Source organism: Somniosus microcephalus, chromosome 2 (assembly GCF_052327205.1).
Source record: "Somniosus microcephalus isolate GS21.2 chromosome 2, FLI_Smic_1.0, whole genome shotgun sequence".
Taxonomy (NCBI): domain Eukaryota; kingdom Metazoa; phylum Chordata; class Chondrichthyes; order Squaliformes; family Somniosidae; genus Somniosus; species Somniosus microcephalus.
This window is the reverse complement of record NC_140988.1, coordinates 64,572,907-64,591,976: the sequence shown is the minus strand read 5'-3', so window position 1 is coordinate 64,591,976 and position 19,070 is coordinate 64,572,907. Positions and strand designations below refer to the sequence as shown.

Below are 19,070 nucleotides of genomic sequence, written 5' to 3'. Positions count from 1 at the left end.
GCCACGTTACGTAGGCAGAGCTGCACAGGCTGTGTGAGTAGCCTGCACACCTCAGATACGTGTGTAGGGGTGAGCGTTAGACTCCATGAAGAGGGGAGGCTGGACAATACCTGAAGGGAAGAGTGTGGAAGAGGCAGTGAGGATGAAATCACCTTGAGGGGAGAATGAGGAGGAAGGGGTGGTGTTGGAAAACAACAACAACTTGCATTTATACAGTGCCTTTAAAGTAATAAAATGTTCCAAGGCACATCACAAGCATTATCAATCAAAATTTGACACTGAGCCACAGAAGGCGTTATCAGGACAGGTGACCAAAAGCTTGGTCAAAGAGGTAGGTTTTAAGGAGCATCTTAAAGGAGGAGAGAGAAGTAGAGAGGCGGAGGGGTATAGGGAGGGAATTCCAGAGCTTAGAGCCAAGGCAGTTGAAAACACAGCCACCAATGGTGGAGCGATTAAAATCAGGGATGCGCAGGATGCCAGAATTGGAGGAGCGCAGAGATCTCGAAGGCTTGTAGGGCTGGAGGAGGTTACAGAGATATGGAGGGGTGGAGTCATGGAGGGATTTGAAAACAAGGATGAGAATTTCAAAATTGTGGCATTGCCGGACCAGGAGCCAATGTAGGTCAGCGAGCACAGGGGTGAAGGGTGAACGGGACTTGATGCGAGTTAAGTTACAGGCAGCAGAGTTTTGGATGAGCTCAAGTTTACGTAGGGTGGAAGATGGGACACTGGCCAGGAGAGCATTGGAATAGCCAAGTCTAGAGGTAACAAAGGCATGAATGAGGGTTTTAGCAGCAGGTGAGCTGAGGCAGGGGCAGAGTTGGGCGATGTTATAGAGTTGGAAGTAGGTAGTCTTGGTGATGGAGCAGATACGTGGTCGGGAGCTCATCTTGGGGTCAAACACAACACCACGACTGCGAACAGTCTGATTCAGTTTCAGACAGTTGCCAGGGAGAGGGATGGAATTGGTGGTCCGGGAACGGAGTTTGTGGTGGGGACCAAAGACAATGGCTTTGGTCTTCCCAATATTTAGATGGAGGAAATATCTTCTCATCCAATACTGGGTGTCAGACATGCAGTTTGACAAATCCGAGACAATGGAGAAGTCAAGAGAGGTGGTGGTGAGATAGAGCTGAGTGTCATCCGTGTACACGTGGAACCCGACGTATGTTCAGATAATGTCACTGAGGGCCAGCGTATAGATGAGAAATAGAAGGGGACCAAGGGGCTGTGTGGGAGTAGGAAGATAAGCCATTGCAGGTGATTCTCTGGCTATGATTGGATAGATAAGAATGGAACCAGGTGAGTGCGTTGGAGGAAGATGATGTGGTCAACCGTTTCGAAGGCTGCAGACTAGTCGAGAAGGATGAGGAGGGATAGCTTACCATGGGCACAATAACGTAGGATGTAATTTGTGACTTTGATAAGAGCCGTTTCAGTACTGTGGCGGGATGGAAACCTGATTGGAGGGAATCAAACGTGGAATTGCAGGAAAAATGGACACGGATCAGGAAGGACTTTGGAGAGGAAAGGGAGGTTGGAGATGGGGCAGTAGGTTGCAAGGACAGAGGAGTCAAGGGTGAGTTTTTTGAGGAGAGTGGTCATGGTGGCACATTTGCTGGGGAGGAGGACAGTACTTGAGGAGAGGGAACAGTTAATATTAGCTAACATAGGGGCCAGGAAAGGAAGGTCAGCAGTTTGGTGGGAATAGGGTCGAGAGAATAGTCTTTGTGACAAAAAAGTCCACGAGCTCCTCGCACTTGTTATTGGAGGTGAGGGCGGAGGTGGCAGGGGAGGGTGGTTTAAGAAGATGGTTTGTAGTGGAGAAGAGAAGCCAGGGGTTATATTTGCATTCCAGGATGATCTTTCAATAGTGAGCAGTTTTGGCAACCGAGAGCAGAACACGGTAGGGTTTTATGTGGTCCAACCAGATCTGACGATGAATGGATAAGTCAGTTGTCCATCATAGACGTTCAAGTCTGCGTCCCTTGGAGATGAGGGCCATAATAGGGGAACAACCGGGGTGCGAGAGAGTAATGGTTTTAACGGGGGCATTTTAATTTGCATCAAAGGTGGAGGTGAGGGTGGAGGGTGTGATTGAGCAGATCGGTAGCTGTAGAAATGTCACGATGAATGGAAGGCCAAAGGCTAGACAGTTGGGAATTTGAAAGTGCAGTTGTAAGGGAGTTGAGGGAGAGTTTGTTCTGGGGCAGACACAGATGGAAGTGGGGTTGAGAGTGGGAAGGGGAATGTGGGTGGAGAGGGATCAAAGATGGCCTTATCTGCGATTGACACGATGGGAGTGAGGCCAAGTGAGATGGAAAGGTTGAGGGAGTGGCCATCAATATGGGTAGGGAAGTTTATACACCCTCTCTACCCCTCCAATTACATTTTCTCCAATTAAATATTGGGAAGACCGAAGCCATTGGCCTGGATTTTAATACTGGAGGCGTGTAGGAGGCGGGACTACAACTTTCAGGGTTGTAGTCCTGCTTCCATCATGTTGTGACCAACCCACATGATTTTCACTTGATTGACCTTGTTGAGCCCGCCCAGTGGGCTCAGCAGGCCAATTAAGGGACACCCAGCAACAGGTGATGTCACAGATTGACATTTCATCTGTCAAGAGCTTTTGACAGATGAAATATCAGCGTTTGACTGCTCTTTGAAGCTGTCAAACACTGACAATCTGTACTCCAAGTTAATTCCTTCCTCTCAGGCTGATTTAGCGATCTCTCCAGAACAGAAAGCTGAATGCTGCAACTTTTGACAGCTCGCGGCCATTCTGCTTTCTGTGCCGGTGAGATGAGGGACTCCCGAGACCTGAAGGAAGGAAGGGTGTAAAGGTAAGTAAAGGTAAGTAAAACTTCTTTAAACACTTTACACACACCAAACACATTTACCTCTGCACTCATGCACCCATCACTCACCTGAACACCGGTCATCTCAAAACCTCCAAGCCCTTCAGCCCGATGGTTCACCTCGCTAACTTGGCGTGGTTTGGAGCCATCGGGAATCGCACACTTCAGGAATAAAAATAGGGATTAGGCTAAAAACTGCCTGTTAACTACCTGTTAACAGGCAGTTAATTGGCACTAATCCCCTTCCCGCCTCACGGAGGCGGGTCCCAGCACAGGTCAGGTATCCGCCTGCTTTGAAACTGGCATGGAGGTGGGTTGGGGGCAGGATGGGTTCGCGCCCCCCGATTTTGATATTTTAACCCCCCACATGCCTCCAATCCCACCTCCACGGCCCAATGAAAATCCTACCCATTGTCTTCGGTCCCCATCACAAACTCCGTTCCCTAGCCATAGACTCCATCCCTCTACCTAGCATCTGTCTGAGGCTGAACCAGACTGTTCACAACCTTGGTGTCCTATTTGACCCTGAAATGAGCTTCCGATCACATATCCACGCTATTTCCACCTCCATTATATCACCCGTCTCCACCCCTGCCTCAGCTCATCTGCTGAAACTCTCATCCATGCCTTTGTTTCCTCTAGACTTGATTATTCCATGGCTTTGCCCTTCCCTATGTCTGTAATCTCCTCTAGCCCCACAACCCCCTGAGATATCTGCTCTCCTCTAATTCTGGCCTCTTGAGCATCCCTGATTTTAAACATTCAACCATTGGTGGCCATGCCTTCAGCTGCGTAGGCCCTAAGCGCTGGAATTCCCTCCCTAAACCACTCCGCCTCTCTACCTCTCTTTCCTCCTTTAAGACGCTCCTTGAAACTTGACATGAATCTTGTTATTCATGTGAAAATAACTTATGTAATAATACTGGGCGGCCTGCTGGTGGTGCTTTCCAGGGAGAGTATAAATACTCGGGCATGGGCCCAGCTTGTGCAGGACATTCTTTAACAGGAACTAGTGAAGGACACAACTAGATCTCAATGTTGAAAAACAGTTGATTAAAGCCTTGTTTAATAGTAGTAGTAGTTTTCTTATGTCAAAACCTACCTCTTTGACCAAGCTTTTTGTCATTTTCCCTAATTTCTTCTTTTTTGTTTAATAACACTCCTGTGAATCTCATTGGGAGGTTTTACTATGTTAAAGGCGCTTTATAAATACAAGTTGTTGTTGTTGTTGAAAGGTGTCACCACCCCTCAGCCAGGTCTCTGTCAAAGCCATGATGCCGCTGCAATCATCCACAATAAGCTCATGGATGGCCAGGGCCTTGTTCACAAGTGAATGCACATTCAGTAGGGAGATGCGGAAAGTGGCGGTGATTGTCAATCCGCTGGTAGAGTCGGGTGGGATGGTTGGGGAGAGAGTAGGATGGGGCAATTGGGGTTACCGTGCATAAGGATGCAGCAACAAGTGCCTTGGTGGGCCCTTTGAAGGATGTCAAGAGACGCACAGAGGAAAGCTGAGGGGTGATTGAGGAGGGAGTCGGGATGAAATTACCTTGAGGGGAGAGTGAGGGAGTGGGATTGGAAAATACTTTGAGGGGAGAATGAGGAGGAGGTGAAGTTGGAAAATACCTTAACAGGAGAATGAGGTAGAGGTGAAGTCTGAAAATACCTTAAGAGGAGAGTGAGGAGGTGGTGAGGTTGGAAAATACCTTGAGGGGAGAATGAGGAGGTGGTGAGGTTGGAAAATACCTTGAGGGGAGGGTGAGGAGAAGGCGGCTTGAGAGCTTGCAGACTTGAATGCCTGGGGTCCAGCTCTAAAAAGGATGCTGGATAAGCATCACATTCTCATGGAGACATTGAGGACCATCTTGGAGCACCTGAGGCAAAGGGTAGGAATTATGGTGAGGTCCAATGCGATCCTCAGTGCTAATATCAGAGAATGAGTTGACACAAACAGTGCTACCTGGAGTGACCCCCACACTGCAGGAAATGCCTCCAGACCAGCCAGTGCATCTAATCAAATCAAATCAAATCAAATCAACTTTTATTGTCATTGTTAGTGCACAAGTGCAGTACAACGAAATGTAGGCTTGCGGCTCCCAAGAGTGTACATTTAGATTAAGACATTTAAACATTCAACATACTTTTGGCTTGTAATACATTAACATAAACAGAACCATAATAAAGTGCATTGGCAGATGTGCAGGCTTTAGAGTTTATTTGTGGAGTTCAGTAGGATGACAGCCCTGGGAAAGAAGCTGTTCCTAAATCTGGTCGTACGGGTGCGAATGCATCTGTAGCGTCTCCCAGATGGCAGGAAGGCGAACAGACTGTGGCTGGGGTGGGTAGGGTCTTTGATGATGGACCGTGACCTCCGTAAACAGCGTTTCTGGTATATGTGCTCTATGGATTTGATCACTGGCCTTCAAGTCTTAGGGGATCATTTGGAGACAACAATGGAAAGCGGCTTCCAAGAGCTTCAGGACATCATCTCTTAAGGGTCTTCAGTATCAATGAAACTCATACCACGAGGTCTGCCTTCTTGCTGATCAGTGGACACTCAGATCTGGAGCCTAGTATAAACGGCAGGACGAGACTCTGCCTTCATGATGCTGTCCTCTCTCCTGATGACTGCTCGTGGGACCTTTCTAGCCAGCCTTCTCAGATGTCTGCTCATATAGGTGTCAGGATATTGGACCGTGCTGCCCACACACTTGCTGTGACAACGCAGCCTGCTGAAGAGTCGTCCTGGGGCTCAGGAGCCATGAGACAAGTGCCACGTCGGTCCCAAGAAGCTCATCAGTGCAACCAAATACCACCTTGGTGAAGCATCAGGATAGGCTTAAAATAGCACAGAGAAGCACCAGGGGTGGGCATGGTGGTAATAAGAAGCTCTTGCTGTAAATAAATATGTGCACAGTAAAACCACTTAATGTTATAAAGTTGGGTGTTCTGAAATTAGTCTGATATTTGTGTTTCCTGCTAACGATGGTTAGATGGGGATGCTGAGTTCCTTCTTGTCTGCTTAAGCAGATCTCTTCTGAGATGTCATTATGAGAGCAGCTTGGTCTGTAATGGAAGGGTACCGCTTCGTTGGTCTTTGCTGCAGTCTTATCCTGCGTCCCTCTATTATTTCCTCTTCCTCCTGTTCTGCCTACATCAGAAGGACATATATGAGAATGCCCATAGTAAACCCCATAGTAAGGACTCCATGACAGAAAGATGTGAAGCAAATGATTGCCCTGCCTGAAACCGCTGAAAAGAAGTTAAAAATACCCTTAGTTAACGTTTCAGGTCAGAACATTCCAATTTGCTTTGGTGGCAATGTGGTGTAGTTCTGGCATAGGATCTAAAAGTTCTGATGAAAGATCATCGACCTGAAATGTTGGCCCAAAATTTGCAGTCAGAGGTTTCCCTTGGGCGGATGCCTCCGACTTATAAAAAATCTACGAATTTACCTGGTGGTCCGAGAGGCACGGGGACTCACGGTCCTGGGCCTCTCCGGGTACCCGCGGGCAGAGCCCCACATATCTCAGGGGTGCATGCGGTTCGCAAGTGTCCCTGGGATCATGTGGGCCGGCCCAACCAATAAAAGAAGGGAATCCCCATTCATACTTCTGGGTGTTCCGTACGTACGGAATCCCCATAAGTATAAATGGAGATCACTTAAAAAGTACACGAACACATGAAATAATGTTTTAAAATTATATATTTAAAATTAATTAATATGCCAATTAATTAAATATTTGAAACAAAAATTAAATTTTTGGAGAAAAAAAATAATATGTTTTAATGGGGCTAAAAATAAACTTTCCTTATTGGACAAGGTTTTTAATGTATAAATGAGTGACAATATTTTATTTTTCTATTTTTTAAAACTCTTATGTTGGTATAAGCAGGCCTTACACCTGCTTTTACCAGGCGTAAGAATTTCACAGGCATTCAGCAGGCGGAAGTTGGGCAAATAGCGCAACTCTCCACCCGCAGAGGCCCTTTTCCCAGGGATACGTTGGATCTGACAGATCGCAAGTTCAGGGTTTTAGCGCATGCGCTTCGCGTGCCTAAACCTGGAACTTGCACAGCCCCTACGGGAGCATGTGCACCTCGTACGCACCCGTGGGGGTCGCATAATATGGCCTGTTAACTCTGTTTCTCTCTCCACAGATGCCGCCTCGACTGCTGAGTATTTCCAGTATTTACTGTTTTTACTTCAGATTTCCAGCCTCCCCAGTATTTTGCTTTTGTTTAAAATATCCTTTCTCATTTGCTCATCTTAGAAAAGATTTTTCTAAGTGACACAGTCAAAGCTAATGTTTCAGACAAATGTTTGTGAACATTCAAAGACTCTCTACTCAACCACTGCAGGTAATGTTCCCCTTAGGCTAAAGTCCAGTGTAATTCTGGTGTAAGTGGTGGAATTTCAGGGACAGCAGCTTTTGCCCTCATTATCCTAACATTTTGGGAGTGGTAGCAGCCACTTCTATTGGATTTTAGCGTGCATTTAAAATGAGTGTAACTCTGGTGTATCTGACTTGTGTCCCAAATTTTGGATACTATGCCAGAACTACACCACATTTGCACCAAAGAAAATTGGAATTTTTGACCCTCGTGTTTAATTTCATAAGTTGGGGCGGGGGAGAACAATAGAGGATACATTTATATAGGTTAAATAAAGGAAACCTATTGGCAGGAATGGAATATCTTTCTATATTGTTGATATGCAATGAAAAAAAGATAGACGAGATAGAAATTTCTCAGTGTGTGGTGTATAATGAATGACTTTGAAGTTATGTAGGCAAGCAGTGTAATATCATGCACTGCCAGGTCAGGTATACCACAGGATAGGTGCGGGCTAAAGTACTTCTGTGTCCCCCCCGCAACAATAGCCCAGAAATTCGGGTCCCAACGCACGAGTACGCACGGGGTACTCAAGCGTAGGCCCAACGAAAGTGCCGGTTCCGTGCATGCATTGCACATGCGCGGGAAACCGGCACTTCCGTTCCCCTGAAAGAAGGGGTTCAGAGGTGGAACGCATGCGCCGGAGAGGCAGTGCGTGCGCATTGAACTTAGGTGTTTTTCTCAGTTGGTGCAGTGCGGGTAAGTCCCTAGCATTTGCACATGTAAAAAGCAGGAGTAAAGCCTTGGCAGAAGCACCGGAACGATCAGGAAGAAGAACTCTTTCAGCAGTGGGGCTACTAAGCGGAAAATTTTAATTGTGAAAGGGAGCAAAGTTCTTTTCAGAACGTCTGAGGTAAGTTTCCAACTTTAAAAATGTGTTAAAAACGGGTTTTGAGTACTGTAGTTATAAGGAGCAACTCTTGCTGTGTGCAAGGCATAATTGAATATGATTTTTTTATTAAATATGAAAATGACTGTTTGAAAATGAATTATTTAACGTTTACAAAAGTTTTAAAAAAGAAACATAGAAGCAGGAGTAGGCCATTCGGCCCTGCTCCGCCATTCAACGAGATCATGGCTGATCATCCAAACCCTAGCACCCGGTCCCTACACCGACAGCCATCCCACCCAAGCCCTATCCCCGTAACCCCGCGTATTTAATCCCCCCTAACACTAAGGGTCAATTTTTATCATGGCCAATCAACCTAACCCGCACATCTTTGGACTGTGGGAGGAAACCGGAGCACCCGGAGGAAACCCACGCAAACACGGGGAGAATGTGCAAACTCCACACAGACAGTCACCCGAGGCCGGATTTGAACCCGGGTCCCTGGTGCTGTGAGGCAACAGTGCTAACCACTATGCCACCGTGCTGCCCTGCCCGTGATCATCAATTACATTCCTTTAAGTATGTATGTATGTATGACTTTCTGAAAATGTTAGTTATTGGAAAATCATCTCGGGCCATGATATTCATCAGGCGGGTATGACGTGTTCCCAAGCCGATACCACATGTTTCCTGCCATAGCCTAAGGTGATTTTCTAGCCATTCACTTTATTAAAATTACTTTAACAACTCTTTCCATTTTTTCCTTACAAGTACTTCTGTTTAAAGAGGAAGCCTGTAAGGGCAAAACATGCCCTTTGAGAATGCTGCCCTGATCCTCGGTGCGATTTTGCTTCAGAGAATTGGAAACGCCAGGGAACAAGAAAGAAGACTGAGGAACCATAACCGTCTCCTGATAAGGAGGAACTACTACCCACCCCAGAGAGTGTACAGGGAGAGGCGATCATTTGAGATGCTGTCGGAGGAGTTGTGTGTGAGGAGGCTGCGCTTCAGTAAAGAGGCAATCGGCCGACTATGTGACATGTTGAAGGAAGACCTTCAAACACGCTCGAAGACCTGCACTGCCTTGTCGGTGAACATGAAGGTAACCACAGCACTGAACTTCTTTGCAGGTGGGTCATTTCAAGCAAGCACCGGTGACATTACCAACATCTCCAAGAATGCTGCGAGGGCCTGAATTCACCAGGTCACAGATGCCATTTTCCGTAGGCTTTCAGAGTTCATTTACTTTGACTTGTCCACTCGCCATCAAAAGGAGATGGCCCTTGCATTTTATTGCATTGCTGGATTCCCCAAAGTGATTGGGGCTGTCGATGGAACCCATATTGCATTGAAGGCACCAATGGATGCGCCTGTGACATACATCAACAGGAAGCGGTATCATTCAATGAATGTCATGATAGTCTGTGATGCGCACCTCAGGATCCTAAATGTGAATGCAGTGCACCGGGGAAGTAATCATGACTCCTTCGTCCTCCGTAACTCAAACTTATATGGTGCCCTCAGCAAACTGCCTCCAGGATCCGCATGGATATTGGATGGCAAGGGCTACCCGCTAAGACCATGGCTGATGACTCCCTACCGCAAGACCTATAATGAGGCCATGGAGAGATACAACCAGGCACACATGTCCACACGGCAAGTGGTGGAGAGGACAATCAGAGTTCTGAAATAACGTTTCTGGTGCCTGGACAGGTCAGGGGGGACCTTGCAGTATTCTCCTCTGAAAGTGGCAAGGATTGTGGTGGCCTGTTGTCTTGCGGGAAGGACTGACCCTTAACTCTACAGTGGAGCACCCTGCTGAAATGGAGGACATGGACGATGCCAATGTGCCTGTGGCCAGGCCTGATGGGGAAGAGCCAAGTGCTGCCGAAAGTAAGGCTGCTTGGGAACAGCTAGTAGCCAACACCTTCACAAGGTGATGATTGTCGCCTTGTACCTCCCCCTCCCCCAGCAAGGCAAAGAAAGGAACAGACACAATTTAAAGTGAAACAGTGAACTTTTATTGCAGCATCAAAGACTTTTGAAGTTCAGTTTTGATGTACATAGTTTATAACTTTTAAATGTTAACTAGCTTTTTTCTACTTTTCAAACATTCGCAAACATAAATAGTTTAGAAAAAAAATTGTAAACAGTTTAAAGTGACTTTTTTTGGTTTCTTAGTGCAATAAAGACATTCAAGATGGAAACTAGCTATTTTCTAAATTTCAAACAGTTGTAAAAATATTTTTGCAAAAATAAAAGTTGAAATTTTTTTCAAAGTGACTAGAGGCTGTACTTTTTAAACAAAAAGGTTACATATACTTTCAGTCACAAATATACATTTCAATAAAAAAAGCAAAGACAACATTTAACATGTAAATAAAAAGAAAAATTAAACAATTGAACGATTTGCCCCCTCGCATCTGTGCCTGAGGCTCAAAGGAGGTGCATTGTGCAAAAGGTGACACTCTAACGTCTCCTATGCTTTCCCCCTCCCCGTGACCAGAGCCCTCTGCTGCCACTTGAAAGGCCCCTGTGTGCCACCTCTTGCCCTTCAGCAATTGCCTCATGACAGGGTTGCTGCTGCTGCTGCAAGGCAACGTTTGCTTGCATCACGACTGGCGGAGCAGCTGTCTTGTGGGCCCGCACAGTTTCTGCGCTGGGAGCAGGTAAAGGCGGTTCTGCAGGAGTCAAAGTAATGGCAGCAGAAAGTGGTTCAAGAAACTGCAAGAGTCGAACGAGAGTCTTGTCTTGTTTTGCACACGTTGTACAAAAATAATAAATTGCAGGACAATGGAGTATTACAGTTTAAACTCTTTTAATGAAGCATCAGGTCTGTGATCTCAAACATACATCCAGCACCGTGTAGACAAGATGGAGTCCTTACAGATGCCTGCGGGCCAATGATAATTCAACATGCAAATGTTACATCCCCTTTCTTTTAAAAGAAAAATGTTATGCATTACTTTTGAACCTTTCTTCCTCATAATGTTCTCAGTAACATCAACATATAAGTAAACTCAATGTTTAACTAGCACTGAAAACATCTCAACGTTTCAATAACGATGTAGTTTTTTTTTAGGGCAGCGATCCGCCTACAACCTTTGACAGTTCACAAGTCAAGGATAACTCTAGACTTGACCTCTTGTCAGAATGACGGTGTTGTTCCTTGGTGTTCAGGAGGTGCCTGCGATTGCGGCGGTACACCTGTCCTTCTGGGGTGCGGACGTGATACGATCGCTCAGTGTCAGCTGGCTGGATGACGACTGCTGGCTTCCAGTAGTCATGCTCCTGGATTCTGATGGATTCTCCATTGTGCAGCGGCGGCAGTAGTCTAGCTGACCTGTCATAGTATCTCTTTTAGCGTTGCTGTCTCTGTACATGTTTTGCATGCACTTGCTTGCAGCTAACGACCTGCCAGGGCCTGTCTGGGATACGGTGAGGTATCATGGGCTCTTTGACATTTGATGGGCGGCATTCTAGACAAATGGAACATTTTCCGACAATGTCCTCAGTGTGTTTGCACATTCCGGGCCAAAACATAGTGTCATGTGCTCTTTTTTTGCATTTTTCCATGCCCATATGTCCAGTATGAATTTTTGTCAACATCTCTTCTCTGAGACTGGTAGGAATGATGATTTTCTCCCCTTTGAAGGTGATTCCGTTGATTTGTGACAGTTCATCTCTGTGGTTCCAGAATTCAGATATGCTCTGAGGGCATTACCTCCTTTCCCCAGGCCATCCTTCATGTATGACTTTGCTCAGCAGTGTGAGTTGTGCATCTTTCTCTGTTCCTGCTCGGATCTCCTTCAGTTTTGAGTCACTCACAGGTAAGCTGTTGTACACCATGTGCACCTGCACATCCATGCCTTCACTGAGGTTGCTGCCCTGGTAGCTAAGAGACTTTCTGGAGAGCGTGTCTGCGACAGGAATGTCTTTGCCTGGACGGTGAATGATTGTGAAGTTGTACTTCTGTAGCTGAAGGATCATTCTCTGTAGCCTTGGTGGGGCTGCGGCTCATGATTGACTCGAGGGGCTTGTGGTCGGATTCCACAATGACTTGTCGGCCATAGACATATTGGTGGAAATGCTTACATCCAAACAGAATTGCATATACCTCTTTCTCGATTTGAGCATAGTTGATTTCACTGTCTGTGAGAGACCTGGAAGCATAGCCGATGGGCTTTCCTTCTTGCAGTGATACTGCGCCTAGTCCATATTTTGACGCGTCCACTTGTAGTCTGAGCTCTTTGATGGGGTCGAAGTAGGCAAGAACTGGTCCTGGTTCTCTGGTGATTAGGTCTTTCATTTTCTGAAATGCTGTGTCATGTTGTTTGTCCCACAGGAACTCATTGGATTGTTTGAGCAACTGATGCATGGGTGCGTTGATTTCAGAGAGGCTCGGGGCAAACTTGGCTAAGTAGTTAACCATGCCTAGTACTGTCTCTAGCTTTGCGCGGTTCTTCGGTGGCTCCATCTTCTTGATGGCGGAGATTTTCTCTGGATCCGGCTTAATGCCATCAGTTGAGAAGCAATGCCCGAAATAACTGATCTCGGTGGATCCGATTATGCTTTTCTCAGGGTTGAGCCGGATACCTTTCTCCCGTCATCTTTGTAGCATTGCACGGAGGTTCCTGTCATGTTCCTCGCTATTCCTGCCATAGATGAGGATGTCGTCTACAATTGCGACTACTCCATCGAGGCCTTCATAGGTTTCGTCGATCTTCTGCTGGAATTCATCCTGAGCTGAGATAAGACCAAATGGTAAACGCAGAAATCGGTAGCGTCCAAATGGTGTGTTGAACGATGTTAGCTTAGATGACTCTTCTGTGAGCTTGATAGTCCAGTATCCTGATCGTGCGTCCATTATACTGAAGTAATGTGCTCCTACTAGCTTGGGTGTGATGTCATCTAGCATTGGTAGAGGGTAATGAGGGCGTTTGATAGCATTGTTCAAATCTCTGGGGTCGAGACAGACTCTGAGCTTGCCTGTACGTGGTTTCTCAACCACTACTAACGCGTTGACCCACTCTGTCGGTTCTGTTTCCCGGACGATGATTTCTGTATTCGCCATGCTCTGCAGCTCCTCCTTCAGGCGACTATGTAGAGCAAGGGGTATCCTTCTCGGTGGGCAAACCACAGGGGTTGCTGCTGGGTCGAGGTGAATAGTGCATTCACCTGGGGATAGTCCGATTCCTTTGAAAACGCCAGCAAACTCCTCCATGACTGTCTGCTTCTCAACTGGTGCTGTCAATGATAGCACTAGCTTGACAAGGTCCATGTCTAAACATGCCTTTAGACCTAGCACTGGAGGTGCTTGAGTGTCAATAATGTAAAAGTCCAGCATCATGTCGCTTTCTTTGTACTTGCATTTCATCACGCATGTGCCTTTAACAATGAGCTGCTCACCCCCATAGCCGGTCAGTCTGCATGAGGTGGGCGGTAGCTCACACTCATCCTTCAAGCAGTGATACTCACTCAGAGGAATTAAGTTAAACTGAGATCCAGTGTCTAGTTTAAACTTAAGCTCTTTGCCCTGTTTTCCATCTCAATATCGGCATAGGCTTGCTCAGTCCCTGAAATCTGTTTTTTCTGTGACACAGAATAAATAAACAGTTCCTCTGCATTTGGCTCTCTATCTGGCATTTGGCTGTCACTCACTGTGTGTACTGCTTTTCCGAAAACAGTCTTGCAAACTTTAGCAAAGTGGTTCCGTTTACCACATTTAGTACATTGCCTTCCTTTGGCAGGGCAGTACTCCTTTTCGCCATGCCAGTTGTTTCCACAATATCCACAGTTTTTGAAGCGTTTGATGTCCGTGTCGCCCATTTTTAGAACTCTCGCTGTTACTTTCTGTTCTGAAACACGCTCTCTGGGCAGTGTTCTTTGGTGTGTATCTATTAACTGTCTGTTCACTCGAGCTGCTCGTGGCGCCGGTTATGGTTTTCAACTGTGCTTGGGCTATCTCGTGCAATCTAGCTATGTCTATAGCTTTGTCCAGCGTTAGCCCGGACCCAACATTCAAAAGTTTCTCTCTCACTTTAGCTGAATGTATTCGAAACATGATGCGGTCTCTGACCATCTCATCTTTATCTGCATATTCACAGGCTTTTACCAGCAGTTTTAACTCAGTCACGAACTGTTCAAACGACTCACTAGCTCCTTGTACTTTCTCCTGAAACTTGTACCTAGTGAATATCGTATTTGTCTTGGGCATCACATATGCTTCAAAATGGTCAAAATAACTTTTCAGTACCTTTGCTTCATCCGTGGTGAGACCATGTGTTAAAAATGTCTTTCCCTTTTTCTTCGATCCACAGGAGTAGGTAGCTGCATTTTTCTTCCTCCCCTTTGCTTTTCAGTGGACCCAAGAACATCAATTCCACGTGTTGCTTGAACTTGCACTATTCTCCAGGTAAGTTCAAAGAACCCCAATTCATTCGAGGTAAGGGAGCTCCAACGATGTCCATTTCAAATCCCTGTTCTGACACCATGTCTTGTTTTGCATACTTTGTACAAAAATAATAAATTGCAGGACAACGGATTATTACAGTTTAAACTCTTTTAATGAAGCATCAGGTCTGTGATCTCAAACATACATCCAGCACCGTGTGGACAAGATGGAGTCCTTACAGATGCCTGCAGGCCAATGACAACTCAGCATGTGATCACATGTGAATATAATAGGTATTTCTTACAGATGCCTGCGGGCCAATGATAATTCAACATGCAAATGTTACAAGTCTCATTTATTAGATTAAGCGACACCAACTGCAATGCTATCTGATTAAGTGAATTGCCAAGATTATCGATTCCCTGCCTGATGGAGGCAATAGAGTCAAAGTTCTTCTCAGTAAGAGAACACATCAAGTGGCTCAACCCTTCAATCTGTTGCACCTGAGCTTGTAAGTGCTGTTCTGTTGAATGTCTTTCTGCTCCTCCCACCTGCTCTGCAGTATCAAGCTGGTGTCTGTCTGTGGAACAACAGTCACCTGTGCCTTTCACAGACCCAGAGGGGCCAGGAGATGGTGAGGTACTGTGCAGCAACGCAGGGTCCATACACTCCTCTTCCACTAGCTGACATAGCACAAGTTGCTCCTGCTCCTCCACCACCTCACTCACTGCTCCCACTGCATCAGCAACCCCTTCCTCAATGCCCTCTGCACCCGCAGACTCAACGCACTGCTTATCCCGTGTGTGAGAGGTATGCTGTCCAACTGTGGAAAGGAAACAGTAAACATTTGCAAAGGTAAAGCATGATCTGCCACATCACAGATATTCAACACACACCTAACATTTTTAAACATATAGCTGGCCAGAGCAACTCACGTTCAAGTGTAAATCTCTGATTGTACACCAGCCAAGGGGCGGCCGCTAGTAAATCCAAACAGCTGCTCGACCCTTTCCTTATGTTCAGTTAAATCCCTTAGCATGACAACACCACCGCCTGTCAGTGCATGTTCTCTGGCATTGTAAGCACTTTTACTCTAAAATGAAAACAGAAAATATGAAATGTCATGAAACACCCACCTGCATTTGAGACAGGGACACAACATGCTTTGGAGACAGGTTTTTTTTTTCACTCTCTAATTGAAATTTTACAGCTCAAACCAGTGGGATCAAGATAAGAGCACAATAGATGACCCTGAGCTGGCCCCAAAGCCATAACATTTTATTGCAACCTCAGGTGACAGGACCCTGAAGTCACTTGACTATACTACATGCATTGAATAGCTTTTTAAAACTAGTTCAGTTAAATTTAAAGAAATGTTACAGTTGACTTTTCTAATAACTGTACAAACCTTGACAGATCGCAATAAATTACTAAATTTCTTGCGGCATTGTTCCGCTGTCCGTGGAATGGTGGAGTTCACGCTGACAGCCTGGGCAACTTCTGACCAAGCTATCATCTGTCCTTTTCGCGGCACACTGGACTTCTCATTCCCAATTATTCGCAGGCGCTTCGCCTCCACCTCGTTGAGGAGAGTGCTGAGGTCATCGTCACTGAAATTCTGAGTTCTTTTAATGATGTGAATTGTGCTCATTCCAGCCATTTCACTTTGCTAATTAAATAAAATGAATGAAAAAATGCTTTCAGGGCTTTTAAAACTGTTTAAATTGCTTCAAATCTCTTTAAAACTATTTAAGATTCTTCCAATTCATGCAAAAGTCTTTAAAAGTTTCTAAAAGTTAGCAAAAGATTCATAAAAATACAAAGAACCTACTTACCATGGTGTTCTGCATGTACCAAGGGTTTGGAGCTTCTGAAAAAAATCGGGGGTGTGTCCTATGCTAATGCGACTTCTGAGGGCGGGTCTCCCCTACACTCTGCGGTGGAGGCTCCGTGCAGGCTGCACTCCTGGGCGGTGTGACGACAGAGGCTGCCTGGGAGTCCTCTTCAATAAAACGGAATTCCACGCGGGCCCAGAGCACAACGGCCGGCACGGTAGGTAAGTGCAGGTCGGAGGCTTGCACCCACGGGAAGCCTCCAACCCAAATTTCTGGGCCAATATATCTAAAGCCCAACCTCAGAAGGTCACCTGCCAAATCAAACTTATGTTAATTTCCTGCACAAACCAACCATATGCACTATCTGACTGATATTGGCGATTTCAAAGGATTGTTGCTTTTATAGACCTTTGCCTTTTTATTTGCCTAAGATTCAAACTCATTTAACATAGAACCATGTAGATAGCAGAACGAGAGGGAAGACTTTCATCCCATTCATCTGGGCTGAATTCATGACCACATGTTATAAGCGAAAGAACAGTTGCCTGGAATTTCTGAAGCTGGCAATTGGTGGACCCCCAGGAGAAACAGATAAAACGCATAAAAAAAAGGTTGTTTATACTGCTTCTCCGGAGTTCAACTGGTCTCCCACCAAGATTATGGTAGGAGATCAGGAGAACTCCGCAGAAATTCAAGGATATTGTGCTTAACTTACTATGCTACTCAGGCCCTTGTATGTTAACACCATATATGGATTGTCCAATCGTGTAATGTTGTCAGTTTTTCTTGACCTTAGTGACCTTAACACCTTACAAACTGAGTGAATATACTATGGGCCATAATTTGCTGTCAAAACAACGGTGAGGCTAATGGCGCTTGTTGTTATTTATGCGCAAATGCTGCAGCAACTTCAGGCGAGGGCAGATGCGCGGTTAATCGTGGAAATCTAACAGTTGCTGTCCGAGTTGCACCACTCCGCCATTAGCTTTGTGAAAACGGCATTTTGCTGTCTGGCTCACTATTGAAATACATTGAGTGGCATGATGTTGCTGTATTTGTGCAGTAGATACGAACTATACTTGCCAAAAAAGTTAAGTCTTGTCCATTTCAGTCTAAGTTCCCTTTTAACAACATGATGCATGTTAATTACAGCCAGTCAACCTCTCTGGCACTGAAAATTAACTATTACAAGTGTCGTCTCTCATTCCTTCAGATTTTAATTGTTGGAGATTTAAAAAATGTAAAATTAATTTTTTTTAACTTTTTCTTCTGTCTCTTTTTTTCTTCCCTCTCTCTTAATCCAAACTTTCTTTCCCTCTCTTTATTTCTCTTTCTGTACCTGATTTGACATTGAATTCAACCACTCTAATTTATACTTCCTTCTGTTAATTTCACAATCCTTCAATAAATGTGACATTATCAGCTCACACTTTCCGCACTTGCCTCGCAAAAAAATTAAAAACCTAAACATGCAAGGGCAAGTCTAACTCACGGCATATTTAATATGTGTTTTACCTATGTAAACTTGTAACACTGTAAATACATTAACTGGCCACTGGATGGATGTGCTCAGTTATTTTCTGGAAAATCACATAGCCTCCGTCCACCATGATGGATTGCATCGCAGAAACGTTTTGCTTTCAATTTTTTGCCATTTCTTTACCCTTTTTATAACTCTCTAATTTTACTTATTTTGCTCCTCCTTGAAACTCTTTCAGCCATTAGTTGTGCTCTCCCCAGTGAAATAAAAATTAAAACTGAAGTTTCCTCTGCCCTTCCTAATGCTACCTTTGCTTCTCCCTTGTCCTTGCCTAGTGCCCACAGTCAAAATTCAAGGCATATCCAACAGCTAATTTAAGTAAAATCACCAGTACCCCACACTCTTGTGGCAAAAGGCAGCCCTTCCATTTCCCAAGCCTAGTTCAGAATGGCCTACGGATAGTACATCAATTGCCGCTCCCCATAGACACCCAAATAGAACAGCCTCAAGATCTGTATTTATTTTGCACACTAATGATTAATGCTTTTAAGTTAGCACCCATTAGTTCATTATCAACAACTTTCATTTATATAGCACCTTTTATGTAGTAAAGCATCCCAAGGCGCTTCACAGGAACGATTATCAAACAAAATTTGACACCGAGCCACATAAGGAGATATTAGGACAGGTGACCAAAAGCTTGGTCAAAGTGTTAGATTTTAAGGAACGTCTTAAAGGAGGAGAGAGAGGTAGAGAGGTGGAGAGGTTTAGGGAGGGAATTGCTTAGGGCCGAGGCAACAGAAGGCACGGCCGCCAATGCTGGAGTGAAGAAAATCGTGGATGCGCAAGAGGCCAGAATTAGAGGAGCGCAGCAGTCTCTGGAGAGTTGTGGGGCTGGAGGAGGTTACAGAGAAAGGGAGGGGTGAGGCCACAGAGGGATTTGAAAACAAGGATGAGAATTTTTAAATTGTGGCATTGTCAGACCGGGAGCCAATGTAGATCACTGAGCACAGGGGTGATGGGTGCACGGGACTTGGTGTAATTTAAGATATGGGCAGCAGAGTTTTGGTTGAGCTCAAGTTACAGAGGGTGTAACAGTCCAGTAATGAAAGACACATGTAGCCTGAGCCTAAAAACTCATGAAAGCATCTGTACTGATAGCTGCAGGGACCTGAGTATAACAGGTTTAATTGCATTGGCATGATTGCAACCAGTACAGAATCCACATGGCGCTACTGGGGCGTTGCACGCTCGACTGACGTCATGATCTGTGGAC

At 45.4% G+C, this 19,070-nt stretch overlaps 1 protein-coding gene across 1 annotated transcript; it reads right to left on the bottom strand.

The window, feature by feature from the left end:
• Nucleotides 1-15,416: 15,416 nt before the first annotated feature.
• LOC147122736 (nuclear apoptosis-inducing factor 1-like) lies at nucleotides 15,417-16,172 on the bottom strand. Its single transcript, XM_086004113.1, has 2 exons — nucleotides 15,888-16,172; nucleotides 15,417-15,572 (listed from the first exon to the last, which is right to left on the bottom strand). Exons 1-2 carry the CDS (start codon nucleotides 16,137-16,139, stop codon nucleotides 15,417-15,419), a joined length of 408 nt encoding a protein of 135 aa, XP_085860239.1. The 5' UTR covers nucleotides 16,140-16,172.
• Between the last annotated feature and the right edge of the window lie 2,898 nt (nucleotides 16,173-19,070).